Below are 25,793 nucleotides of genomic sequence, written 5' to 3' on the forward strand. Positions count from 1 at the left end.
TCTATAAAATGTAGTTTGCTAGACTATGAGCTAAGCTGGCTTTATTTCAACTGAATGAGAATTCAAGTAAATACTCAGGTCTATAAACCTCTCCCGGGGGAACCTCAAATAAGGTTCATCTGCCTCATACCATAGGCGAAATTAGACAAGATGCTGAAGCTTTCTGCTATTGGATTATGTCAAAAATGTCTGTTTCAAGTGATGACAAGTGTGTACGGATGCAGAGCTGGAAGGGAAAGCTAATGATCGCCTCTGTAGTTTCCACAGGTCAGGCAGGAGCAGGAGGGCAGTGCAGGAAACATAATCGAGAAAAATACTGCTTACTTAGTGGAAATTTTATTTTTTAAAATATAGCAGCAATTCCAGAGTTATCAGTAGCAGCAGCAAAACTGCTTAACTCAGTGCCCTAAGAGCTTCAGGTGGGACAGCCCAAAGGACATCTCGGAGCAGTAACATCTCTTGAAATGCAGCCACTCAATTTATGTCAAGTAGTGGGGTTCAGAACACAGCCTACAGGACTAAAGACTTCATTTAGGGAAGGGAAAGAATCTAGAATTTCCAGTGGATGATGGGAGAACACTTCTTTAGGAAACAGAAAAGACCCAGAAAAGCACAACTAAATGCGATCCTCAAATGTTAACATCTTGGTCTGCAGTTTATTGTTCTCGAAACTTTTTGTTTCTATTGTAAGAACGAGCTTGCAACTCTTTATGACACAGAGTGCATGAATGTACTCAGACACAAAACAGAGTGACTCTGCACTCCTGCAACGCTCATCAAAACGATCAGGAAGCAGATCTCACTGTGAGGAAAAGCAGTCCCACATATTGGTTGACTAACAGTGAGACTAATATTGATGAAGTCCAGGTTTTGGAAGCAGAGACAGCTTCTTCTGCCACATACTGTAATTCCTTGGGCAAGTTACTTAATGTCTCTGATCCTCATTATAATTGCGTATAGAAACGGGGGAAACTAAAGAATTGAAGGGTTTTTTTTAGGTGGACTGTATCAACTCAGTAAATTCTCCCCACTATAATTACTGATATTATCATTATTATTAAACCAGGACCTCGGTGAGTACCTTTTGCTTAAAGAAGGAAGACTTTTCAGCCTTCTCTCCATCTTTCAATGTCTTGCTGATATTTGATACCCATTTTTGTAATTCTTTGGCTTTTTCAACATGCTCTTTCTTTTCTTCTTCCAGTGACTTCTGACAGGTGTGAGTGGTTAAAAAAAAAAAAAAAAAGATATATTCCAGTAAATTACCGAGCCATTAAAGTGATCTCTCCACAGAAAACAAGGATTTAAAAACATTTTTTCATCACACACAGGTTACCGAGACATTTTATTCATTTTTTACCATACTCAACATGTCACGTAGCAGATGTATTTCCAAAATGTTTATGGTAGCAAAGCAAGCTGTGAGAAATAGTCTTGAATGATCAGCCTAACCTCCCAGCTAGTCTATTAATATGACACATTTAAAAACTCAACTTTATTCATGAAGCACTAGAAGAAATCTGAATTGCTGCCTTTGCATTAGCATTACAATCATAATTGTAGTGACAGAAAAGTATCAGACAATGGAAAGCTGAAAGAATAAAGTCCACACAAAACAAAAAATACATAGAACGAAGAAAGACCTTCCCTCTCCTCCAACACGTAACCCATTCATAATGCTGATTTTAATTACAAAGTCATAACTAGAAATGGGAGATGGTGGTAAAATATAATACGTAAAGAAGATTACGACATACAGAAAAACTAAAAATGTTCATTTTTCAAGGCAATCTGAAACACTACAGCCTCACGGATGTGAGAACAAGTTTACATTTTCCTCTGTGATTCCACGGTTCTTTTTTAAGTGCTCTTTCAGTGAGTGTAATGAATCATATAATAAATGGGAACCCTGACACCAGGCTGGATCCAGGCAGCGATGCAGAGTTCTGAAGAAAGAATGCTGTAAACTCGCTGGAGTTCCTCAAGCTTATCCCATATTCCAGGTAAAATACTTTTATTTTAGTTTGGGTAGGAGTCAAAAAACGAATCTCAAAGCTAAATGGAACCATTATGAAGAGCAGTAAATCTTTTGTTATTTTCCATTTTAAAAGTAATCTCTCTAGGGCAGAATGGAGTCTAAAATCCAAGCCTCCTGACTTTTAGTCTAAAGGAGTGATGCAAATTCTTCCAGATCAGGAGACAGCAAACTTTGTTCTGGAAAGGACCAGAGAGCAAATATTTTAGGCTTTGTGAGCCATATGGTTACTGTTAGAACTACTCAACTCTGTCCTTGTACCCAAAAGTAGCCAAAGACAATATGTACACAACAACGTGTCTGCATTCCGATAAAACTTAATCTAAAAAAATTAAAAATTTTTAAAAATTAAAAGTATTCCCTCTTCTGAGCAGTCAGGTGTTTCCAGCCCTCAAGAAATTAACAGTGCGTCGAGCATGTCACACAATTACTAGGCCGTGGATCTCATACCATCAAGCTGTGGACACAGCAGATGAACTAGACAGCATCACCCCTGACTCTGGTTCTATAAACAGGTCCTACTGTGAAGAATAGTAGAGGCTGGAAATCCCTGTCATCAAGGGTTCAGATACTTCTAGGAGTTTAAGTCCTGTGTGGAAATCAAAATCAGCTTTTTCTAAGGCTTCTTTATATGTCAACTTTCTTTTCGTTTGAGGACAGAGGATATTTCTGACATAGGACTTTTGATCTTTGAGCTTTGTAGCAATGAAGACATCTATAATCCCTACTTGGAGGGCTTCTTCAATCGACAAGCGGGACTGGGCCTGAGGCTCAATCAGCCCCCCTGTCAAGTACTGAAATTCCAGACAGCGGATTCCCATGTCCTTACTTATGATATTTGCACTCACAGCTTCCACCACTGACATCCCTTTGTTACTGATAGGGTGACTGATCCCCGTGACGACTAACTCACACTGCCGCAGCTGCTGCGCAAACCCCTCGTCCACCAGGCCTCTGTGCAAGGCCTCGGCCACCCGGTACCTCTTGCCGGTCAGAGGGTCAATGATGCCCCCGGTACTGACTTGGGCTTCAAGGCATCGGAGGGCAGTGATCCGATCAACCAGATTCCGACGTGTGGCCTTCAGCACAGAGATCCTCTCCCCACTGGAAGTCAGCCAGTACCCCGCCACTGGACTGTGCGAGTCCTTCTTGGGGACTAATCTGCTCAGCAAGGAATCAGCGAGTTCTGTGAGTGTGAGGAAGCCTTCCTGATACTTTTTGATGGAGGCTTTGTCAATGGTTCCCTGCTCTATGGCCTCGCTGATACTGAACTGTAATCCTGTCTTAGTATCAGTCAGCATACGACAGGGATGCCCATAAGACTCAAAAAACGTGGCTTCCTTCCACTGATACTGCTGCCCCGACAGCTCAAGGTAGGTACTTTTCTCAATCAGGTTTCTCTGGAAAGCCTCGTAGGCAGTCAGTTCTGCTCCTGTCTTAGTATCGACGACAGCAATCCTGTGAGTTTTCGCTACATTGAGATTGGAAATGTTCCTCTCCCCAAATGGAAACAGAAAGCACTGCCCGTCTACGTCAAAGACACACATGCGCAGTAACTCTGAGTAGTACAGGGTTCGCTTGTTATTGGGATTGGGAAAGGTTCTGGTGTTGCTGGATGGCTCATGTAAAAACTGCAGGATGGCGTTATTTAGCAGCCCCTGCTGCAGGGCAACTTCTGGAGGAACCCGAATGCCCCTCACGGGGTCGATGACGCCCCCACTGGCAATCTGCACCTCCAACATATGTTTGCCCCTTTGCCTGTCAAGCATTCTATTTTCCATGGCTTGAAACACTGACAGTGTCTTAGAAGAACATGGATACCCCAGGGCCGCCTTCTCTGCCTCAAGGAGCCTGATTTTGAATTCGGGGTCAACCACACCTTTAAGGATTGCATCCTCAACAGAATAGGTCTGCCCTGAAAGGGGGTCAATTATGAAACCCGTGGCCGCCTGAGCTTCTAAAAATGCTAAAGTCATCATCTTATCGATGATGAGTTTCTTGGCAGCTGAGGAAAATGAAATCTTTTCTGTTGTGGATTCTAGGTAAAGCCCTGCGATGGAGGTGGCTTTTGTCAAAAACTTGCTCAGAGTTTTCTGAACTTCTTCAACGGTCTTAAGGCCAAGTCGCAGCTGCTCAACTGTTTTCATGTCCAGAAGCTTAACTTCGACCAACTGCCTGGCCGTCACAGTGTGCCGGAGCCCTTGGAATTGAAACTCATCATCCCTGACCGAGCATGCATGACCACCACCAAGGTTCTGAGAGGTCTCTGGTTCTGAGCCCTTCTTAAGAAAATCTCTTTTGGGTCCACCCAGTGCCCTGCACCCTTCAAGCAGCCATTCATCAGCACCGGGCACTGGGCTCTTTTCTTGCTTTAATGCCGTGACTTCTGTGTGCATAGCATACTGCTTGTTCTTAGCTATCTGTAACGGGAATTTATAAGACGTTAAAAGTCATCTAAAGAACATTGTCATGTTACCCACTCTTAATCCAAATATAATTCCTAGAACAACAAAGATGAGATCAGAGAAAAACACTTTCAAGCCCAAGAAGGTTCAGGAACAAGAAATATTATTTTGACAGTCTGAAGTTTAAACTTTAGATGACAATTAAGGTATTAAAATGCTATGTCTAAAAAAGACAGGAGATAAAATCTGTCCACAGAACGTGTTAGAAAGTAAAGTTAACTGCTTGGTTTTTCTAGTTTTTTTTTTTTAGGGTCAAATTTTTCAGAATAGAATCCCATAGATATGACAGGATAGCCAGGATCTCTGTGTTTTTCATCTCAAACATTTAAAAATTGAAGACTGTAGTTTGTAGTAAAGATTCAAGTAAATCACTAGAAAATGATAGCATGATTTTCTGTCGGACTACAAAGAGCCAATCACATTCAACACGGTTAAAAAATGTAGCCTAGCAGAGAAAGGAAACGAGAGCAGAAACTTGACAGAGGGTAGCTGACAAGGTTCCAGAATCCAGGGTATACCTCTAAGGGTGCCAGAAGCGTCACCAGGTCTATTTCACACTTGTCATCTTGACACCTGACAGCGGGTCTGGAATTGTACAGACCTTGATTTCTTAGCTTCTCGATTTCTGACGGTCTTCCAACAGGGTTCATCTCACCAAAAGTTATCTGTAATTCGGTGCTTGTTTGAGAAAAGTATTCAGAGTAACACTGCTCACTTTTCTCTTTCTCAACCGGAGCCCCCGACGGCCCGCCCTGGCCCTCCTTCTGTATCTGTTCAGCACCCCGATGTTGCCATCTTTCCTCCGAAGGCTGTGGTTCCTGAGTCCACCTCTGTAGAGGGGACCCGGCCCCGGGGGGAGAGGAGGAGAAGTCCCCTGGGCGCTGATACTCCTTCACTGCCATCTCAAGATGTGTCTTGAAGGCTGGGTTCTTTTTCTGGATTTCACACTGGAGCACCACTAACTGATGCTCTTGTTCTTTTATCTGCTGATCCATCTTTTGCTTCAGGTTTTCCACCTCCCGTTTCTGGGCGACCAGCTCATCTGTGAGCTTCCGACATTTCTGGTAGTGATGTGCCTCCCCATCCCGCCCTCGGTGCATCTGCTCACGATATTGCTGGAGCTGCCTCTCAAGTTCTCGGATATTTGTTTCACAGAGCCTCGCGTTCTCTTGCGCCCTGCAGTTTTCCCGCTGGAGAGACACAAAGTCGAGCTGGATGCCCGAAATATCATGTTCCGTGATAACTTTGGAGTCCATCAATTTTTCCATCTTTTTCCGAAACTCCTCTGCAGAACGTTTGAATTTCTCAGATTCCTCCTGAAACAGAACCATCTTCCTGTGGGTCACCTGCTCCTCTAGGATCTTTAAGTGCAGCTCGTCTTGCACCTTTTTCAGTCTGTCGTTCAGGTCCTGCACCTGTGCCCACTGCATCTGCACCGTCTGTTCCCCAAGGCGTTTCTCCTCTTTGGATGCACTTAGCTCGGCACTCAGACTTTGCACCTCCTTCTCCGTGTTCTGGATGATGAGGTCCTGCTGGTCACACTTCTGCTTAAATTCACTTACTAAATGTTGACTTTGCGCCAGGTCTTCTTCCAGGCATTTGATTCTCCTCTGGAAATCCTGTTCCGTTTTCGTCTGTTTGTGCAAGTGTTTGTTTGTGGCACAAAGCTGGTCTTTAAAACCATCTGCCTGGATTTTCAGTGCTTCACATCTTTGCTGGATGGCTTGTTTCTCTAAGACCACGTTTGCCGATTCTGCCTGAATTCTCTCCATCATTAACTTGGTTTCGTTATTCTGCCTGGTGAGCTCATCCACTTTGTGCTTTAGTGTGTCTGCACAGTCATTACTTCTCTCCAATTCCTCTTTAAGCTTTTGGATTTTCTCGTTATTTTCCTTTTCGGCTTGAATATTTTGAAGCAACTGCGCGTGGCTTTTCTCAAATTGTTCTTTCAGGTGATCTGACTTTCTCTGGCAGGATCGTGCTCTTTCGCCAGAGGAGTCCTTGTCATCCTGCAAAGAAGTAACTTGTGAATTTATATGCTGGATGCTCCTCTTGGTGACAGCCTGTGTCCTGGTGATCCGGTCCACCTCCCTCTGCAGCTTCCCTTTCTCCTGCTGCAGAGATTCCAGTTCTAGCTCATAGCTGTGCTTTATCCTCTTAAGGTCATTGGCCTCCTGCCTGACCTCTTCTGCCTTCCCTGTGGTCTGGCTCAGCTGCCTGCCCAGCTCCCGGAGCTGCCGAGAGAACCCCTCCTCCGCCTGGTCCTTCCTTTCCAACTCCAGCTTGAGGCATCTCAGTGCATTGCTGGTTTCACCCAGTTTTTCTTTGAGCACGCGAGCCTTTTCCTCCGATGAAGTTTTCCTGAGCTGCAGGGCGCTGGGTTCATGCTTCAGCTCCCTCCTATCCTTCTCAGCCTTTCTATTGGCCACTGTCAGCTCATCCACCTGCTGCTTCAGTTCCTCAGCCTGGGTGCTCGTACAAGCTGGCAGCGTGTTTTCTTTGTACGAATACTGCACCTCGGTTATTTTCCTTCTGGCTTCCGATTCAATTTTCTGCTTTTCCTTCAGCTGTTTCTCCGCCACCTGTTTCTGGAACGTGAGGTCTTTCTCCATCTGCTCGACCAGCTTCAGGAGCTCCTCTTCGTGGTCCTTCTTTCTCCTTAGTTCCTCCATCAGCTTATCTTTCTGTTGCTCCACCTCGTGGAGGCTGGAGTCTTTCCTCTTCAGGTGGCTCTCCAGGGCCCTCCTGGTGGCGGTGTGCTCCTCCAGCTGTTTCCGGAAGCCACGCAGGTTCCTCTCCACGGCCTCCCTCTGGGCCTCGGCCTCGGCCGTGAGCCTCCGCACGCGCTCCAGCTCACGCTGCGCCGCCTCCTTCTCCCCCTCGACGGCCTCCAGCTCCCGGCGGTACCTCTGGGCCTCGCTCTCCGCCCGCAGCTTCTGCAGGGTGATGTCCGCTGCATCCCTCTGCTGCTTTCTCAGCTCGTTCTCCGCTGCCTCCCTGACCTTTGGAAGCTCCTCCTCAACCCGGGACTTCTGCTTCTCAAGCTCAGCCAGCATCCTCTCCAGTTCTGTTATCTTCCCCGTGAGTTTGCGATTCTCCAGCATCGTCGCCTCCTGCCGCTGGAGCAGATCTGAATACACCCCGTGCTCAGAAGCCTCCTGACACCTTTTCATCTATGAGAGACGTTCAGAAGGGTCAAACCCGTTCGACTCCAATCTGTCTTCAAGAATCTGAAGCCATGCTCATGAAAGGACTTACACAGACCAGTGAAACCAAAGGCAGAACAAACCCCACCACCAACACCACCACCATCTGCAGAGAAGAAGCTTCAGAAAGTCAGTAGTCGGAGAAGACGAAAAACCCTGCGTGTCAGGTTTTCTAAATCAAGGAATCTTTTCTTTTCTTTTCTTTTCTTTTCTTTTTTTGGTCTCTTAGGAATAATTATGCTTTTAAAATTAGCTGGCTCAGAATTTTACAGCAAGAAGGAACCTTACAGTAAGACCCTCACCCCAGATGAGGACACTGAGGTCTAGGGAGGTTAAATAATTTTGAAAACTCACACAATAGGCAAGTGACAAAGTAGGAACCAAAATTCTCACAACAGTCCTCTTTCTGCTCTCACACACAACTCAGTCCTATGGGCTAAGAAGAACATACAATGTATAGGAACTGAATAACATTAGAGAATTTAGTTTTCATTTTCCAGCCCAATGGAAATTTGAAATGATATTTACATTCTCCTGTCTTACGGTGAAAGAAGCAAGATACAGAACTTTGGAACAGAGAGCCAATTGAGGAAATAATACTTAACATAAGGAAGGAGGAAAATTATATAAAAATCTGTAATTTCTACAATCAAATGCCTCACTAATTTATATTTGCCCGACTATGATACTTACAATAGTCAGAATTGCTAATGCAAAGGCACCTATAGTCCCTGGTGGCTTTAGAAAAGATGTGCTTCATATACTCACTGATTTTGTTGTTGTCCTTAATGACATGGCTCATATGAATCCACCTTGACAAGAACCTTCAGATACTCCATAAACATAAAGATATTTGTTAAATATAAATGCTTGTAAAAGTGTACTTAGGGATTCAGCTCCAATTAAGAAAATTTGTTTACTCTACTGATTACAGAATCAATCTCAGCTGGGAGAAATACACTTGACTACAGAACATGATCAGGGCTAGTTTATAATCACAATTTAATTTCTCTTTATTAATACCATAAGGTTATTAGTGTCATATCATCAGCTCAAAATCATCATAGTTAGAAATAATTTAAACAGAAGGAGGGAAATTATTCTAAATAGCAGATTTTATTTTCATTGAAAAGCCCTGGTAAATCTCAAGAATTTAGTTTGTATTATAGACCATGCATCTTATTTTTCTTCCTCTCATTTCTTGATCCCCAATAATTTTGATGAGAATTTTAGATGTTTCCTTTGCTAACCTAAATATGATTTTTAATAAGAATTCATATGAAAACAAATCTCATCACAGTCTGCAATATTTAGTGTTCTATTTTCTTTATTTTCTTATCAGGGTCAACTCTCAGGGATACTGAAGCATTTTATCTGCTTAGACATTAGGTGTTCAACATGTTTTGAGCAGATGATTTCTAAAAGGGTCTTTCTCAATTCCTCATCAAACTTTGTTTAAAACTTAGCTGTTACTCTGAAGTTTTGAGTCCCTCCCTTTTTTTCTTGGTCATGTTCTAAGGTTTAAAAAAATGAAAATTCTCTCAGAAAAAAATGTCTGTTGTTAAACTCTCAGTGTTTTGGAGTCATTTTAGTGACTGATAATAATCTCATGTTGCCTGGATAACTGAATTTTTTTTAGCAACTATTAGAAAAATTACTAGAAACAATTTAGTCCTATTGCTGATTTGCTTTCTTGTATATCTCAAAATTATTCAAATAAAAATAACTTCAAGTTTTATCTAAATGTTCCCCAAGGAGACATGCTGTCCTTTAATCTCAGCAATTAACATTTAATATATTTTGCGATCAACAAAGACTAGAGAAATATCTTTATCCATCTATCTATTACAGACACTCTACTAATATTTCTGTAACTAATTTGGTATTATCTTTGAAATTAACTTGAATCTCTCTTTGATTTCATGTTTATCATGGAAAATTCTGCTCTCTGACCAAGATCTCTCATGTGAGTCTTTATAGACCCAGTTTCAGAAACATTACTCTTTGGAATTGAAAACTGAGCTATGTATCTTTCATAAGATATTGCATTATTAATATCCTTAAGTGGTGAATTTTTAACAAGGAATTTTAAAATCTATTTTAAATTATAATAATCTTTGCATGGTCTTCCATAAGCTACATTGTTTTGACTTTAAATTCAACATAATCTTTTATATTTCAAAGGATGACAAGCATAATTTTGTATATACTTCAGGCTTTTTGAAATATCTTCTGGTTCTATCAACTTCTACTATTCTACTTCATCAGATACATTGAGCAAATTGGCTCATGTATGTGCAGACATACACTGTAAGAAAGGGAAGGGCTTAAATTATTTATATTACATTTAACTACAAAATACACAATTTAAAAGATCTGTATACCATTTTAAATGGAATCATATCTCTTAAAAACTAAGAATGTAAAAAAATTATGGACTTTCCTTCATAGATGAGAAGTGTATGCCAATTATCTGAATGTGAAAATATTCTGGTTCTCCTTTCTAAACCCAAAGGAAGTTAGTTATAAAGACTTGCAAGTAGCCATGTTAGTGATTTAGTTGCCGGAAACTATTAACTCTGAACAGACAAAAGTAGTTTACAAAAGCAGTCATAATTTTAGAAACTAAGAAAGCAACATCTGTTAGACATTTACTACCATTTTGGTTCTCTCATTATATGAATGGAGTTATACTAAGTACAGTCTCCTACAGAATTTCAACAACGTTCTAATTTAAATGGCTAATGCCCCACAATTTACTTACTACAGCATTTGGTTTACTATTTTTGTCTGTTCTGAGGTTAGGAACAGAAAGCATATCAAGATAATAGAGCAGAGCATACTTTCAAAATTAGATACAATAGCCTTTTATGAAAATATATTTCCATAAATAACTCCTTATTCTTTCTGTTTCTGAATATATTTTAAATGCATAATCAAAGGCACTGAAGTTCTCCAAATTAGAATGGTACTTAGTCTTTTTAACATACACCATGTCTTTTTGGCAAAGCTAAAAACAAAAACAAAATAAAACCCCCCACAATTCTTAAAAAGTACTACCATTTTGTATAAACACCTGCTACTTCTAACTTAATGGCGTTCATGTTTTAAATCCTTGAAGATGTAAATTAATTTAAAATGCATAAAACAAATGTGTTTATGTAATATTTCTGCAGATATCGTAACAGTAGTAACTACACTTCAAAGAACAATACTTCTCAACTGTGAGAAAACTGAAAAACATTCTGCTAAACTGCCAACATTCCATAATTTAAATAGAACCACTTAACGACATTAATGCTCTCATACTAGAGCCCTAGAGTAAAAATAAAAAATTTTTTTTCCAAAAAGGTTGTTCCTTTTTTTTTCGTAATGTTTTTCAGTTCGAGAGAATCTTAATAACAAACCAAAAAATCCTAGGCCTCTACTGTTTTCCACTGTAATTTTATAATTAATCACTTATACATCAGCTGTCAACCATGTGAGTTTATCATGAAACCGTCTCGTGGCTCCTTTTCAGTAACCTGCCCATGGTTAATGGTTACCTCCTCCTCCTCCAGACGCTTCAATGAGTCCCCAGCAAATTTAATATATTGTGTCATGAGGGTGACCAGAGCCGTATACCGGGTCCTCAGGTCCATGAACTGCAAGTAAGGAAAAATAAAAATAAAAACAGAATCTCCAGTTGCCCTAAATGAGCTGAATGAACACTGAGTAATAATTAAGATATTAACTAGTCTTTGGGACAGGGAAGTTCACGACTCCCCAGCAATGATAACCGAGTAGGAACGAGATTACTGCTGTGCAAACCACAGTGATGACAATCCTCTTCTAAATTTAATCATGATGCACATTTATTATTCTCTGCAATTCATTCATCTGGAATGAAGATTTTCAAAGGTTTTTTAAAACCCTTAATAAGATGCATTGTTATAGGTAGAGAGCATCTGTTTGGGATGATGGAATGTTCTGGAAATGGATTGTGTTCAAGGTTGTACAACATTACAAATGTACTGAACGCCACTGAATTGTATGCTTAAAAATGGCTAAAATGGTGAATTTTCTATTATGGACATTTTACCACAATACAAATGTATAAATGTAAAATTGCTAAAGTGTTGCTTCTCTCTTTTACACCCTCCCCATCTCTGGACGGGTATCACCTCTTGAATGACGAGGTCTGCCGAGCTCTGCATTCTCCGGCGTTTCACTGGAGACTTTTGTTGTGAATCCACCATAGCCCGGTAGGTCATCGTTTGTAATTCATAGTCCTGTATAAAGGAAATGGTAAGATTAATTAAAGCGAAGCACTAACCCTTCATTCTATAGTGATTTGATGCAGAGAAAGGGCATCTACTTTCACTGAATAAGTCAAGAGAATATTGCAAAACTACATTTTCAAGAATCAATCCAATCCTGACATGTTTCCAAGGTGGTAATAAAACTCAGAAACATTTAGGGTGGCCAGGAAAGTTCCTAAGTCTCTTTAGGAGTTCATGGAGACATTTAGGAACAGTGTGCCAGTTATTTTCAGCCTCCCTCTCCTCTAGTTAGGAAATGGGACTACAGATCCGGATGGGTGAAGCTGAGGTGTGGTGGGTGACTTAGAGCACAAGGTAGACGTTCTTCCATGGAATATTCCAGCAATACTTGCATGGAACACTCCAGCAAGGAGGGGAGGGGGGAAGCAAAGTGGTAAGAGGCGGATTACAGAGCTACATTTTATTCTGGTGCACATGGGGGTGTGGCCAGGCTGTGCACGTGTGTGACACAGAGAGGGAATGAAAGACCCAGGGGTCGTCACGTGACTCACACTTTCATAAAGAATTAACAGATAAGTGACAAAGAGTGAAGATTCTCTGTTTCACTTTTTAACACAGATTGAATGACCTGCAAAGGCTTTAGAAGTGCACCATAGAAGCACCTCCCTGAATATCTGAACATGAAATCTGAGGCAAGGAACTGGTCTTCTCACCTTCACCGCAGTGGAGTACTGTTCTGCGTATTTCTGACACTCATCCATTTTGCTCTGTTTCATTTCTATTTCAGACACCAGCATCTATAAACACACACAGGTTAGGAGAAAAAGGACAAGGAACCCTATGCTATCCAACAACTTGAGATCTCAGGCACTAAGAAATATCTACATCACTTAAGACTACAGCTCTCTACCCCACTGCACTTTTTTTTTTAATTGTAGCCTTTATTTATTTATTTATTTATTTGGCTGCACCGCATGGCTTGTGGGATCTTAGTTTCCCAACCAGGGATTGAACCTGTGCCCTCGGCAGTGAAAGCACCAAGTCCTAACCACTGGATTGCCAGGGAATTCCCTCTACCCCACTGCACTTAATGTCATCTGCCTCATGGGTAAAGTCCAACCTTTCAAGATTAAGCCACTGTGTGACACCCCCTCATGGGGCTTCCAAAGCAGAAATTACTAAACTCCATGCGAATTATCCACAAGTAGACTTGAAACCCTTAGCCCCCACCTAATCCTGATCTAAAGAGAGCTAGAAATTACTGGCCCCTCAAGATGGAACAAAAATCTCAAAGCATTTAACTCTTGGTCACATGTGGCTGTTTAATTTTCTATGACTAACCATTTTTTTTAAAATTTAGGATCCCACGAAACTATTGCAGCCAGCAAAGTACCAAAGAGATTTCCATACCTACGATTAAATGATCATTAGAAACTTGAACTGTCCCAACATGCAACTTTCTTAAATCAAAATAAGGGATGGATGTAGGTTTGAGTGCAAATTTTTAACATTTGTGATTTATTCCCTGCCTTCCTTGAAATAGCTGCTGACTTATCGTACTAACAAGAGAAAGGAAGGTCAAGGTCTGAGTGACCAAATGCAGACAAAACCCTAGCACAAGGAACTGTGTTTACACACCTTCTGTTGATTCAATTGTGTGGCTAGGGTTTTACTGTTTTCAGGCTGGTTTTCCTGAATCTTTCTCTGAGTAGTTTCAACTTGCTGGATCCAGTCATCTAAAGGGTGATAGGTATCTCTGTAGTACTTCAGCGACTTCCCAATGCCTTCCAAGTCCCGTAACCTAAGAGGTTAACACAGGAATAGTCACGGTTTCCAAGAGTAACCAATAGGAAGCTGGAAGGTATAGAAAAAAAGGGACGGACAAAGTATTACTGTCCTAAGATGCACTAAGCACAACAACAGGGGTGTGTCGAGAATTCAAGGCCACAGCATCCCAGGCCCATCTCCAAGGGCACCTACACTGCCTTGGGTTGAATACAAATTCTTTTTCTCCAGGACTTGCGCAATTTATCGGTACTGATTATTCTAGGGACAAGCCCGAGAGACTGAAGCTTAAAAGCAGGAAAACTGGAAAGTTAACCATAATAATTATCAATCAGCAAGTCTTGAAGACCCAAAGTTTGCAGCAATGGCAGTTCACTTCTGAAAAAATGACATGGTAGCAATGAATGGTTCAACATGGACTCAGAGGGTACTTTCTAGGAGCTGTGATTAAACACCCCAGTTTCTATGATTTTAAAACCACTACATTAAACCTACAGATCATGTATTTTAGAGATTAGATACTATATATTTAAACATAATTTATTTCTCACAAATGGCACTACATCATAAAAGCATTTTAGTTGCATTAATAAAAACATAAAAAATGAATGAGAAGGAACACTATTCCATTTCTTTTAAGATGAGCCCCCAAAACCATCCCATTTCTTTTCACTTTTTTATTTCAGTCAGTGGGCAAATGATTTTGACTTTCTTGTATCTTCGATTAAAATGAGCATTAGGACATTTCACTTTCTTTACGCTTCCTGTCTAGTATAGATGCTACATCCGGCCCTAGGAAATGCATGACCCACCCTCCTCTTACCAAGTCATGGTTATTTTGATATTATCAGTGGTAATCATTAGAGAACTACATTGTTTTTTCCTTCAGAAAAGGCAAGTAGATTAACTATATAAATGCCAGAGTACATCAACAGTTGTAATAACACAGAACCGAAAAATAACTTACTTGGAAGTTAAATATCTTACTAAAGGCCACCCTATAAAAAAGAAATGTAATTGGACAGAGCTCTTGCAATTAACACAATTAACTACATATGGAAATTAACTCTGTGGAATGAATTACATAGGTAAGTAAAAAGCCTAATACATTTAGACTTTACCCAGAATACAGAGATTAAATCTGAGCTAAAACTGAATGAAAAGGGTACTAACCTGTTGTCAATCTGAGCATGAACATTCTGCCACCTCTCAACCAACTGATCTGCTTTTTCTTTGTGCCAGTCAAAGTCAAGGTCACGTTCTTTGTAGGTTTTAAACATCTCATCACTGATGGTCTTTGCTCTCTGTAGCTCATCCTCCAGTGCATGGAAGACCTCTCTCTTTTCATCCACTTCAGATCTCCATTGCTAAAATACATCAATTTATAAAGTTACAAAAACGTTATCAACCGCTCATTGTGTAAACACATTATTCACCTAATTTTACAGTTCATTTACAAATGACTGCTATAAAATCAGACAGTGGAAAGGATATCTTTCATATACAAAATATTACATTAGCTTGAACCTTATAAAATTGCCAATATTTGACTGTACTTTGACCTAAAAAAACCAACAGTTTTATAGAGTTCAGTCTAACAAAATTTGCAATATCAATAAAATAAAATATATTTCATAAGCAAGTCTGCTACCTCGGTAAGTCTTTTTCATTGTTTGTTTTTTAAATATCTACTGATCTCATTGTTTAAAAATGAACACATGCATTAAAAAATCACTGAGAAAACTTTTCACAATTGTTTTACAATATCTTTACTCAGGGCTTTATAAATGGAAGAAGAGAAACAGACGAGTATAACTATCACCCTTTTTCCTTCTTAGATTAACTACTCTACTCACCTCCTTGATTTCTTAAAATAACTGCCTCTTTCCACAAGAGAATCTATTACCAATAATTTACTTTTTAGCTTCAACTCCTCTTGCTGCCAACATGAACGGACTATAAAAACCTACCGTCAAAAAGATCCAAACTTCAAATGAAAAGAACTCACCTCAAACTAAAAATGAATGAACATACTTATTTACAGTAAGCCATGGTACTACAGAGACAGGACATGGAATGGACAGAAATGTATTCAAGTTCAGATATTTAATGCTTGATGTCTGAAGACCTGGGCCAAGTGCTAGAGAAATACTTTTAAAGGATAATCTTAAAAAATAGCCAGCAGTGAAACGCATACCTTTAAAGTGCTCATTAGATTCTCAATGTTATTCTTGTCAGCTGTAACTGCTTCCTCTTCACACAGTTTAGTTTCATAGAATTTTACAAGGGCTTCTGCAGCGTGAGTGTTTTTTAACACCAAGTTGACAATTTTCAACCTGAAAAAGAGAATTAAACAACACCCCCTTTTGGTAAGCGTTTATTTTCCCGCAATACAGTCCCAAAGCACCATGAGGGTGCGTGATGCAGCATGTTCTTCATCCCGAGACACTGACGCTTTTATTACAAGATTAACATCCCACTAAGTAGGTCAGACAGAGAAAGACAAATGCCATATGATATCACCTATATGTGGAACTAAAATATGACACAAATGAACTTATCTACGAAACAGAACCAGACTCACAAACATAGAGATCAGATTTGTGGTTGCCAAGGGGGAGGGGGTTAGGGGAGGGATGGAGTGGGAGTTTGGGGTTAGCAGATGCAAACTGTTATATAGTGAATGGATAAACAACAAGGTCCTACTGTAGAGCACAGGGAACTACATTCAATATCCTGGGATAAACCACAATGGAAAAGAATATGAAAAAGAATGTATATATGTGTATAACTGAATCACTTTGCTGTAGCAGTGACTCGGCAGTAAATAACAGTAAATAACACAAGACTGTAAATCAACTATACTTCAATAAAATTTTTAAAAAAGGATTAACATCCCGCTAACCGTCTTCTAACAGAACCCATGCCCTGCCCCCACAGTGGTCTTCAGCAGGAGATTCCAACAGCAGAGGGGCTTCTTTCAAACCTAATTTAGACCAAGGCTGGGAGGAAAGTCCTATAGGCTACAACAGCTGAGCTACCAAAACTATAGGCAACATGCGGGAAGATCATTAATGCTCTAGTCTCTGAAGCTCACATTCCCTTTCAGCGTGAAGATGCATCATAAGTCCATAGAAATATTTAATATATTTGTTATTAAGAAAAAAATTTTGTATTCTTAAAAATGAACATTTTTGGCTAAACAGCCTATATATATATATAAGTGGCACTTTTATGAAGCCAGTTTAGATGATTTCTATTAAGGCAGTGGTTCCATACTTCTCTATGTAGGTGGAGGACATGGAATAGACATGGTTCATGCTCTGGACGACCACGCTGAGCTCGGATCGCAAGGTGGGAGCCGTGGAAGAGGCGGCTGCTTGACTGAAAAAGTCGTCGCATTTACTCGTGATTGTGGCCAAATCGCCTTTAAGTCGCTCCAGCTCTTTCTTTAGTTTCTACACAACAGAGAACAAACATAAGGATTAGGCTATCACTCCAGATGGGGTCTCTTTCTTCAAACACTTTAAAAATACACATTTCCCATTATGACCCTTGACTTAAACATGTACGTATTCTTTTTTCTTAATTGAAGTGTAGCTGATTTACAATGTTGTGTTAATTTCTGCTGTACAGCAAAGTGATTCAGTTAAACGCATACATACATTTTGTTCATATTCTTTTCCATCATGGTTTATCACAGGATATTGAATATAGTTCCCCGTGCTATACAGTAGGACCTTGTTGTTTATCCATTCTATATATAATAGTTTGCATCTGCTAATCCCAAACTCCCAGTACTTCCCTCCCTCACCCGCCTCCCCTTTGGCAACCACAAGTCTGTTCTCTATGTCTGTGAGTCTGGTTCTGTTTTGTAGATAAGTTCATTTGTGTCGTATTTTAGATTCCACATATAAGTGATAACATACGGTATTTGTCTTTTTCCGACTTACGTCACTTCGTATGATCATCTCTAGTTGCAAAACATTTACATACTCTTTACTTTTTCTTTATCAAAGAAATGAAGCCAAAGCAGTCAAGTTTCATAATCAATCATTCCCTCACTGTCCATCTCCTGGGGCCCAAACATCTAATTCAGTGCTTGTGCATCGAGCAGGTGAGAAACTGTGAGAAGCCCTCGCAGCCTCCACATAAATGAGTGAGAAAGTACGTGTTCCTGTGTTTACCCAAGTGAGAGGCGGAACTGAATTACAGAAGCCTCGTCTGCCAGCAGCGGTAAGTACATAGGCAGACCTCACCAAGTGACCCCTGGCAAAGGGAGCGTGTGAGAGGTCGCAGAGCCGACAGTAAAGGTCATTAAGACGGTAATCTGTGCTAATCTTGTCCCCACACGCTTCTCAGACTCACCTCCTGCTCTGAGATTCTGAACACGCTTTCGTGAAGGTCGTCTCTCTCCAGGGGGGTGCGGATCTGTCTGATGAGACGGTCTTCACAGCTCTCAAGCCGAAGCCTGAGGTTTCGGACTTCAGAGATGTAGAGATTATAAGCTGATTCCTCTTGCTCCTCTGTGAAAATAAATGTAATGTTTAGAAAATACCTCATTTTCTATCTTTTGGATGTTCTCGTTCATGATTTAACATGGCAGTTTTACTACTACTGAAACACAGCTAGTCAAACTAATGTTACCAGTTATCACCACAAACCCACCCCAAGGATATAAACCTTGAAATCGTGGACATTACAATTTATGAAGATTTAATAAAATTTCCCCAGTGCCACTTAAAGTACCAATATCTGATTTATGATGTCTAAGGAAAGTAATATATTGCTCTGTTTTGTGTTCACAAAAATGTGAATTATATTAGTAGCAGATTAGTAATAAAAACTAAATTAAAATCCTTGAAAATGAAAGGTAAAGATTATGTTAATGTTTAAAAATTTTTTAAATAGAGTATTACTACTAAGTTTTTTTGGTCTCTAAGTTATATCAAGTGTTTGGAATAAAATTTATATTTAACGAAAGTTAACAAGACAAAATCTTTTCCTTCAACCCCTGTATAAAATTCAGGTTTGGTTATAGGAAATCTCTGCCCTTTGACCTCAGTTTTGCTGTGAATCTAAAACTGCTCTAAGAAAAAGTCTTTAAAAAATCCAAGTTTGCTATACGGAAAAATAATTGAAACTTTTCTGAAACTAAAAGATCATCATTCTGAACATTACATTGCAAAATAGTGAAAATGTTTAACAGTAGATACACTAAGAATTCATTGTCATACGACTTGGTTGACATCTTTTTATTAATTCATCATTTGGAAATAACTGAGTCCTTCCTTGAATCTTCCTACCTCAAACATGCATTTAATATTCCAATAATTATCTCTACCTATTACAGGTGGAGTGACAAAATATACCTAAGATTGAGATTCCCACTGATAGCAGAAAATAGCCTGGGCTAAACACCCATGGGGAAAAAAAGGCAAGGATTTCCATGCTTTACCTCTTTCTGCAGATTTAAGAAGTTCTTGATAATACTGCTTACACACATTAACCTCCTTTTCCAGTTGTGTTATATCTGAACCTGAAAATATTTGGGATTCCTGGCTATCTTCGAGAAAATCTTCAAAACGAGACTGTAGATTACTCAGAACTTGCTGATGTTCACCAGGTAACATTGTCTTTATCTAAAGAAGACCAGTGATCCATTATAGTACTAAGAGTAAAATTTCAAAAGGACAGATCTCAAGTGGGTCTCATGGGACATGAGTTTATGTTAATAGTCATAAATAGAAAACCACTGGAAATTAATTTTTTCTTCATTTACAATCTTAGGTTTTAAAAGATGAGAAAAAAACAAGACTATAAAATTTAATAAATGAAATCAAACTACACCCATCTCTAAATGCCCAAACACTATACCGTGTCTCCCAATGGAAATGTAAGCCCTGAATGAAGTATGGGATTTCCAGATCCCCCAGTTCTTAGAAAATGCCTCGTATACAGCAGGCATAGGACAGATATTCATTGAATGAATGACTGTTATCATGGATCTGCTCGACTCCATCTTACCCCAGAGAAAATACGAAACCCACCCCTCATGAAAAGGGGCCCCACATCTTTGGACAGGTCAGGTGGATGTGTAGATTTATACTTACTGAAGCCACATTGCTAGCTCGGATTCTGTCAATTTCATTGATGAGATAGTGCCAGGAGACCACACTCTTCATGTTTATGTGAGACTCATGCCAAAGGGTCAGGACATTCTGATACTGTTGCTCGAGTCTGAAATATATGAAAGAAAACTCAGATTCAGCCTTTCCACTCCCTCTGAACACATGCCACAATTTTTCTTTGTGTTTGTGACATACACTAGGTTTCCTAGTTCTAGGTCCTCCTGATCCTATGAGCCTTGTCAGAGCACTGACTGTTTCTTTAACCTTCAGAGAATTCCACAGCCAGGCCTACGTCTGGAGCCAGTGCGCACAAACCTGTTTGCAAAGTCGACCGCCTCTTTATTTGGAGGAGGGACACTGAAGCACACAGACGGGACCATGGCTTCGTTCCCGGTGGGGCTGATGACCTTCCACTTAGCACGATGAGAGTTGTTCGCCAAAATACATTCATCATCTTTGAAGATGGTTATCTGGTTTTAAAAGAAGAACAGAATAACAAGATGAGGTCACTGTGGTACTCATCTTTTTCCACATCCAATCTTGGGATTTTTTTTGTATTTTTGAGGTGGAAAACTTTACCACTAATGAGCCATATGACCTCATTTTTTAACTATATGAATAATGCCAGAACCTGGTCTGTTTCTAGGAGTTAAAGTACCTCAATTTGTCTGTAGTCACAGATGGCTTTGATCGGAATAGAAGTTTTGAGTGGACAGTCAGGATTTCTTGGCTTCAGCTGAATGATTGTTTTTGCTCTCCCCATCAGGCTTGCGACTGTGCTTTTATACTGCAAAAGCTCTTCTTTCTCTTCCTAGGGAATAAATCAGATGGATTTTAAAAGTAAAAAACGTGTGCACTCTGTTCTTTTAGGGCTTTGCCTAAACAAACTTCACCAGAAGAATCTTCCCTGACCACCTGGTCTAAATGTTCAATCCCTCCCCACCCCCACTGGCAGCTCTCTTGCCTTGTTTTGTTTGGTTGTTTCTTTCCTCCTTCGCATTTACCACTATCTAACATACTACATATATTTTACTAATTTATCATGTTTATTGAGCCCCATCCCCAGCATATAAGCAGGATTCTTGTCTGTTTTGTTCACTGTTCTATCCCCAGCACCTAAAATAGTGTCTGGGATACAGAAATGCTAACAAGTATTTATGGAATGAAGGACTAAACACAGATACACACAACACAGTGAAAGCATTTTAAAATATTGAGGCAATCACATGAAAAACACTTTTGTTGTATTTGTTACCAAAAAACACTAAAACTGAATGTTTCAGTGCTTGATTGAGGCAGAAATATCAAGAGTACCAATAAAACATGAAGTTCTGCACATAGAAAATATAATAAAACACTAATCTAGTCCTCACTATACATCACTGATGAAAACTGCAGGTTTTCCTGTTCGTACCATTGATTCCTGAACGAGGTCCTCCAGCTTGTGAATGCTGCTGGACCTGTCACAGCTGTACTTCCGCTGAATGGCGTCTTTTAGATTCCTCAAGTAATCCGTGGCTTCTTTGGCATCATTGAAAAACTAAGGAAAGATGAAAACTGGCAGTTAAAGTGTATGCAATGTCAGCAAAGCCCAGAGTTGTCAGGTTCGAGTACCAGAGCCCTGTGTGGACCCCTCCTACATGGGAACAGAATAAGATCACAAGACAACTTAGCCAAAATCATTCCTTTAACCAAACACCAATTCTTGAACTTGGATGATGATGAATGAATTCTAACTGTCCATCCAAAGTTTATGTCTATAGAGATCAAACTGGGGGCTGCCAAGGGGGAGGGAAGGTGGGGGAGGGATGGATGGATTGCGAGTTTAGGATTAGAAGATGCAAACCAGTATATATAGGATGGATAAACAACAAGGTCCTACTGTATAGCACAGGAAACTATATCCAATATCCTGTGATAAACCAAAATGGAAAAGAATATGAAAAATAATATATACATATATATATAACAAAGTTTCTCTCTATACTGTGGTTTTGGCTCGATATTATTTTGACTGAACTTCTATTTCACTTTAGGGTCCAAACAGCTGTTAATCGGGGGTGAAATTCCAGGAATATTTTAAAACTTCTGAAGAATAGAAAGCTCTCTGTAATGAAATAGTTCCTTAATAAGAGAAGCATGGACAAAAGTAACTTTTTCTGACATTTTAAGCGGTTTTTAAAGTATTTCTTCCTTACTAGAATGCTTCCATTTATCCTGAAGAACATATATCCCTATATCCTACAAAGAAAACATTTTGGTTTCTTTCCCCTGAACACTACATACATGCATCTTAACAGTACATTATGGAACTGTTTTCTGTAACTCAGCCAAAATTGCAATACCATCGATCGACGTGGTGATTCTGCCTCCATACCTCGAAATAAGCGCTGTTCTCCTTTATGTGCTTCTCTACACACTGGCAGAGCTGCAGGATCCAGCTCCACTGCGTCTGCATCGCCGCTCGGTAGGCCTGACAGGTAAAACATAGCCACTGTTGCCGTCTGGACAGTAAGACACACAACTTACTTCTCAAGGATAAAAGACTCTAGTGTCTACATAGATGATGAGAATTCTTTAACAGAGTAAGACTTGAAAAATTGGGGTAGTGAAATGTCCCTCTAAACTACGAGTTCCCAGTTGTACAAGGCCAGCCCTAAAAGTTTAAATACAAATTTTTCAATGAGTCCAGTCACTTTCTTTCAAATTTTTAGCTTCTTGACATTTTTTTCTTAAAATATATGGAAAAGGCTAGCTCTGGCTGTTTTTCCATGAAAACCTCTTTAATATTAGAAATGGATGCAAGCTATCCCAGCTTTTTAGAAAACCAACCCTCCACCTGCCAACACTTGCCTATATGGCATCTTCAGATATGCCTCCTTCATGACATTTTCCTTCATCTTTCTGTTTTCTGAATTTTTCTATTACTGGATCATAAAATACCCCTCTTGACACAAAAATACATGGTCTGTAGTTTTCTCTGTCTTTGCTTCCAAAACTAGTCTGGAAGCTCTTGGCAGGGGTGGGGGTGATTTATTTGTTTGTTTTTACCGGGACTGTTTGGGGAGGGTGGAAAAGGGCATAAGCAATCCCTTATTAGTGTAATTCTGGAATTATATTCAAGATAATACTAGGGGGACTTCCCTGGTGGCACAGTGGTTAAGAATCTGCCTGCCAATGCAGGGGACACAGGTTCGAGCCCTGGTCGGGGAAGATCCCACATGCCGCGGAGCAACTAAGCCTGTGTGCCACAACTACTGAGCCTGCGCTCTACAGCCCACGAGCCACAACTACTGAGCCCACGTGCCACAACTACTGAAGCCCGCGTGCCTGGAGCCCGTGCTCGGCAACAAGAGAAGCCACCGCAATGAGAAGCCCGCGCACCGCAACGAAGAGTAGCCCCCGCTCACCGCAACTAGAGAAAGCCCACGTGCAGCAACGAAGACCCAACATGGCCAAAAATTAAAAAAAAGAAAAGATAATACTAGGAATTTTTATTTCATATGTTTTTACTTGAATTTTTATTTACCACTTGGTGTCTCTTTCCTGAGAGCAAAAATATTGTAGAAAAGACACCTACTTACTAGAAAACATGAAACACCCTTTCATATTTAAGGTTCAGTTCACTGGCTTCCAGAAGAGGGCGCCCTTGATGCTCTAATGACTGTCTTATGTAAGCCTGTCCTTCCTCCTGGAAAAAACACTCCTGCTGAGCTCTGTCCAGGCAGCTTTCTGGGTGGAATGCATAAGGCAGCACTGGAAATCTGGCAACACATCCTGATCACATTACATGCTCCCTCCAATTAAGCTACTTTGAGTAAATTGGCTATAAAAGACACATCATGCATGGTCAGATTATTAGTTTCTTTTTCACATAAAATATAAAAGAGTTAATAATTAACTATTATCCATTGCCCACAAGACATTGGATGGGCCCATGGAATCATAAGGACGACTACGGCTTAATTCTATTGTTCCAGAGACTTTCAGTTAATTAGACTAACAGCTCTACCTAAAAGTAATCAGGTTCACATCCACATTTTCCATTCCCATCAGAATTCTCAACCTACAATCGTATTTCCTAACAGCTTTCATCTCTCTACTCTAAAGAATATCTATCCCACTTTTAGTTGATCATCATATAAAAGTATATCCAGACCCTTCATGATTCTAATTTCCTTTCCCTAGTGCCACCCTACCTTCTATGTCTTTAACATTCCTATGCAGCATTTCCTGGGGATGAAAACCACGTTTTTATATGAAAGAAGGTCACCTATTGGGACCACCAAGTGAGGCCTAGAATTTTATGAATCTTTTGTATCACGAAGACTTATTTCAGTGAACAAAGACTCTCAGATTCCTTTCTTCAATTGCGTGTCCCATTGTAAGCATAGCTTCATTTTTCTTCCTCTGGAAATACACCACATCTGTCCACGTTACATGCTTCTCGCCCTCTTACATAACCCCCTGCACATTCAGACAGTCACTAACTCTAACCAGTAGGTATCAGGCCCCAAAATTAAACACACCCCACCCCACGGGCAGCCTGATAAACCCTAGGTCAACCCTACCCTTCTGGGTCTGAAATGTGTGTGTGAGGACACACCTCACAAAACCAGATCATGAATATAATTAGTAAATTAAATAATAATAACTAGTACTTCTTGAGAACCTACTGTGTACCAAGAACTGAACTAAATAGTAAGAGTACATTCTTCTTCTTCTCACACAACCCTATGGGTTAGAAGCAATTTCCCCCATTTTAGGTAAGTGAATGGGACTGAGCAAGGTTATGTCCCTGGGGCAGTGTCATATGGTTAGGAAGAAATATCAGCCTCAAAGCCTGTCAAGTCAAGGTCCTTCACAGTTACTGTACTACATCTCTTTGGCCACAGGGGTTGACAAAGTACCTTTATTGGAAGTGATGAGTGGGTGACACACTTCAGCAGAACTGAAGGCAAATCAGTATGATCTGTCAGAAACTTTCTTTCTGATTCGGTTATAATAGAAGTTTGATAGTTTGCATTTTTCAATTTATCAACAATAGAAGAATCTGAAGGGTAATAATCAAATGTCTGTATTCCACTGTGACTATTACGCTTTCTGATTTACCTCAATGGTTAATCTGGCTGGGTGATTTTCCAGAAGCAGCTGCTCTGCTATCTCCTGAACTGATTTAATATTTTCTTCCTTTTGATCAAGTTCTCTCATTAATTCCTAATGTAAAGAATCAAGCAAGAAATATGTTAGAAAATGATAAAACCTGAAATGCATTTTTAACATCCAGTTACAGAAGTCATACTCACAGCGTGGTAATCTTTTTTCCGGGCTATGTTGGTATTTCTTTCACTCCAGTCATAAGCAACTTCCTCCTCTTCTTTTTCATTCAACCAAATAAGCTCATTAGTTGCACGAGTTACAAAATTGTGGAGTGTATCAAGGTGCCGTTCCTGATTCCTGGATGTGTTCTTTACAAGGAGAATCATTGTAAGAATCATGCCTTTGCCACATAGAGGTAAGGGGAAGAGAAAGTTAAAAAAACTTACCAAGAGTTTTGCATACTGACTTTCTAATCTGTGCAACTTTTCTGCATAGGTTAGTTTAAGAGGTGCCGTCATCTGGATCTATAACATGGGATAAAAAGACAGCAAGGTTAGGAATCTTAAGGAATTCTGATTCACAAGCAATGTATCGTTTACCCTGTTACAACAGGGTCTTTATAGAAAGAGCAAAACAGAAGCTGGGATGAAATACATACAGATTTCAAATTCACATACCTCACTGATCTTAGCTTCTTTGAGGCTAGATTCAAATTCTTCAATAGCTTGGTGAACATTTTTATGATTTTCTAAATGGCTTTCAACACTTGGCAAATCTGATCCCCATTCAGTGCGGTCCAGCTGCACCTT

General features: G+C 40.0%; 2 protein-coding genes across 2 annotated transcripts in view; both read right to left on the reverse strand.

Annotated features, from left to right (window-relative positions):
* LOC133095287 (dystonin-like) overlaps window positions 1-25,793 on the reverse strand; it is a 497,948-nt gene that overhangs the window by 148,040 nt on the left and 324,115 nt on the right. The window contains 19 exon segments of the mRNA XM_061196431.1: window positions 1,082-1,210; window positions 11,252-11,350; window positions 11,870-11,977; window positions 12,682-12,765; window positions 13,607-13,769; window positions 14,927-15,120; window positions 15,951-16,089; window positions 17,033-17,211; window positions 18,122-18,279; window positions 19,212-19,395; window positions 19,867-19,993; window positions 20,200-20,354; window positions 20,543-20,695; window positions 21,299-21,424; window positions 22,262-22,357; window positions 24,997-25,101; window positions 25,191-25,352; window positions 25,431-25,508; window positions 25,662-25,790. Of these exon segments, the coding sequence (XP_061052414.1) occupies window positions 1,082-1,210; window positions 11,252-11,350; window positions 11,870-11,977; window positions 12,682-12,765; window positions 13,607-13,769; window positions 14,927-15,120; window positions 15,951-16,089; window positions 17,033-17,211; window positions 18,122-18,279; window positions 19,212-19,395; window positions 19,867-19,993; window positions 20,200-20,354; window positions 20,543-20,695; window positions 21,299-21,424; window positions 22,262-22,357; window positions 24,997-25,101; window positions 25,191-25,352; window positions 25,431-25,508; window positions 25,662-25,790 (2,568 nt within the window).
* On the reverse strand, window positions 1,715-4,627 carry LOC133095288 (plectin-like). The gene has a single exon (XM_061196432.1). It carries the CDS (start codon window positions 4,429-4,431, stop codon window positions 2,554-2,556), a length of 1,878 nt encoding a protein of 625 aa, XP_061052415.1. The 5' UTR covers window positions 4,432-4,627; the 3' UTR covers window positions 1,715-2,553.

This window comes from Eubalaena glacialis, chromosome 7, assembly GCF_028564815.1.
Source record: "Eubalaena glacialis isolate mEubGla1 chromosome 7, mEubGla1.1.hap2.+ XY, whole genome shotgun sequence".
Lineage (NCBI taxonomy): Eukaryota > Metazoa > Chordata > Mammalia > Artiodactyla > Balaenidae > Eubalaena > Eubalaena glacialis.

Excerpts from the sequence above, each read along its gene's own strand:
- LOC133095288 (XM_061196432.1), bottom strand. The coding sequence starts at position 4,431 with ATGCACACAGAAGTCACGGCATTAAAGCAAGAAAAGAGCCCAGTGCCC.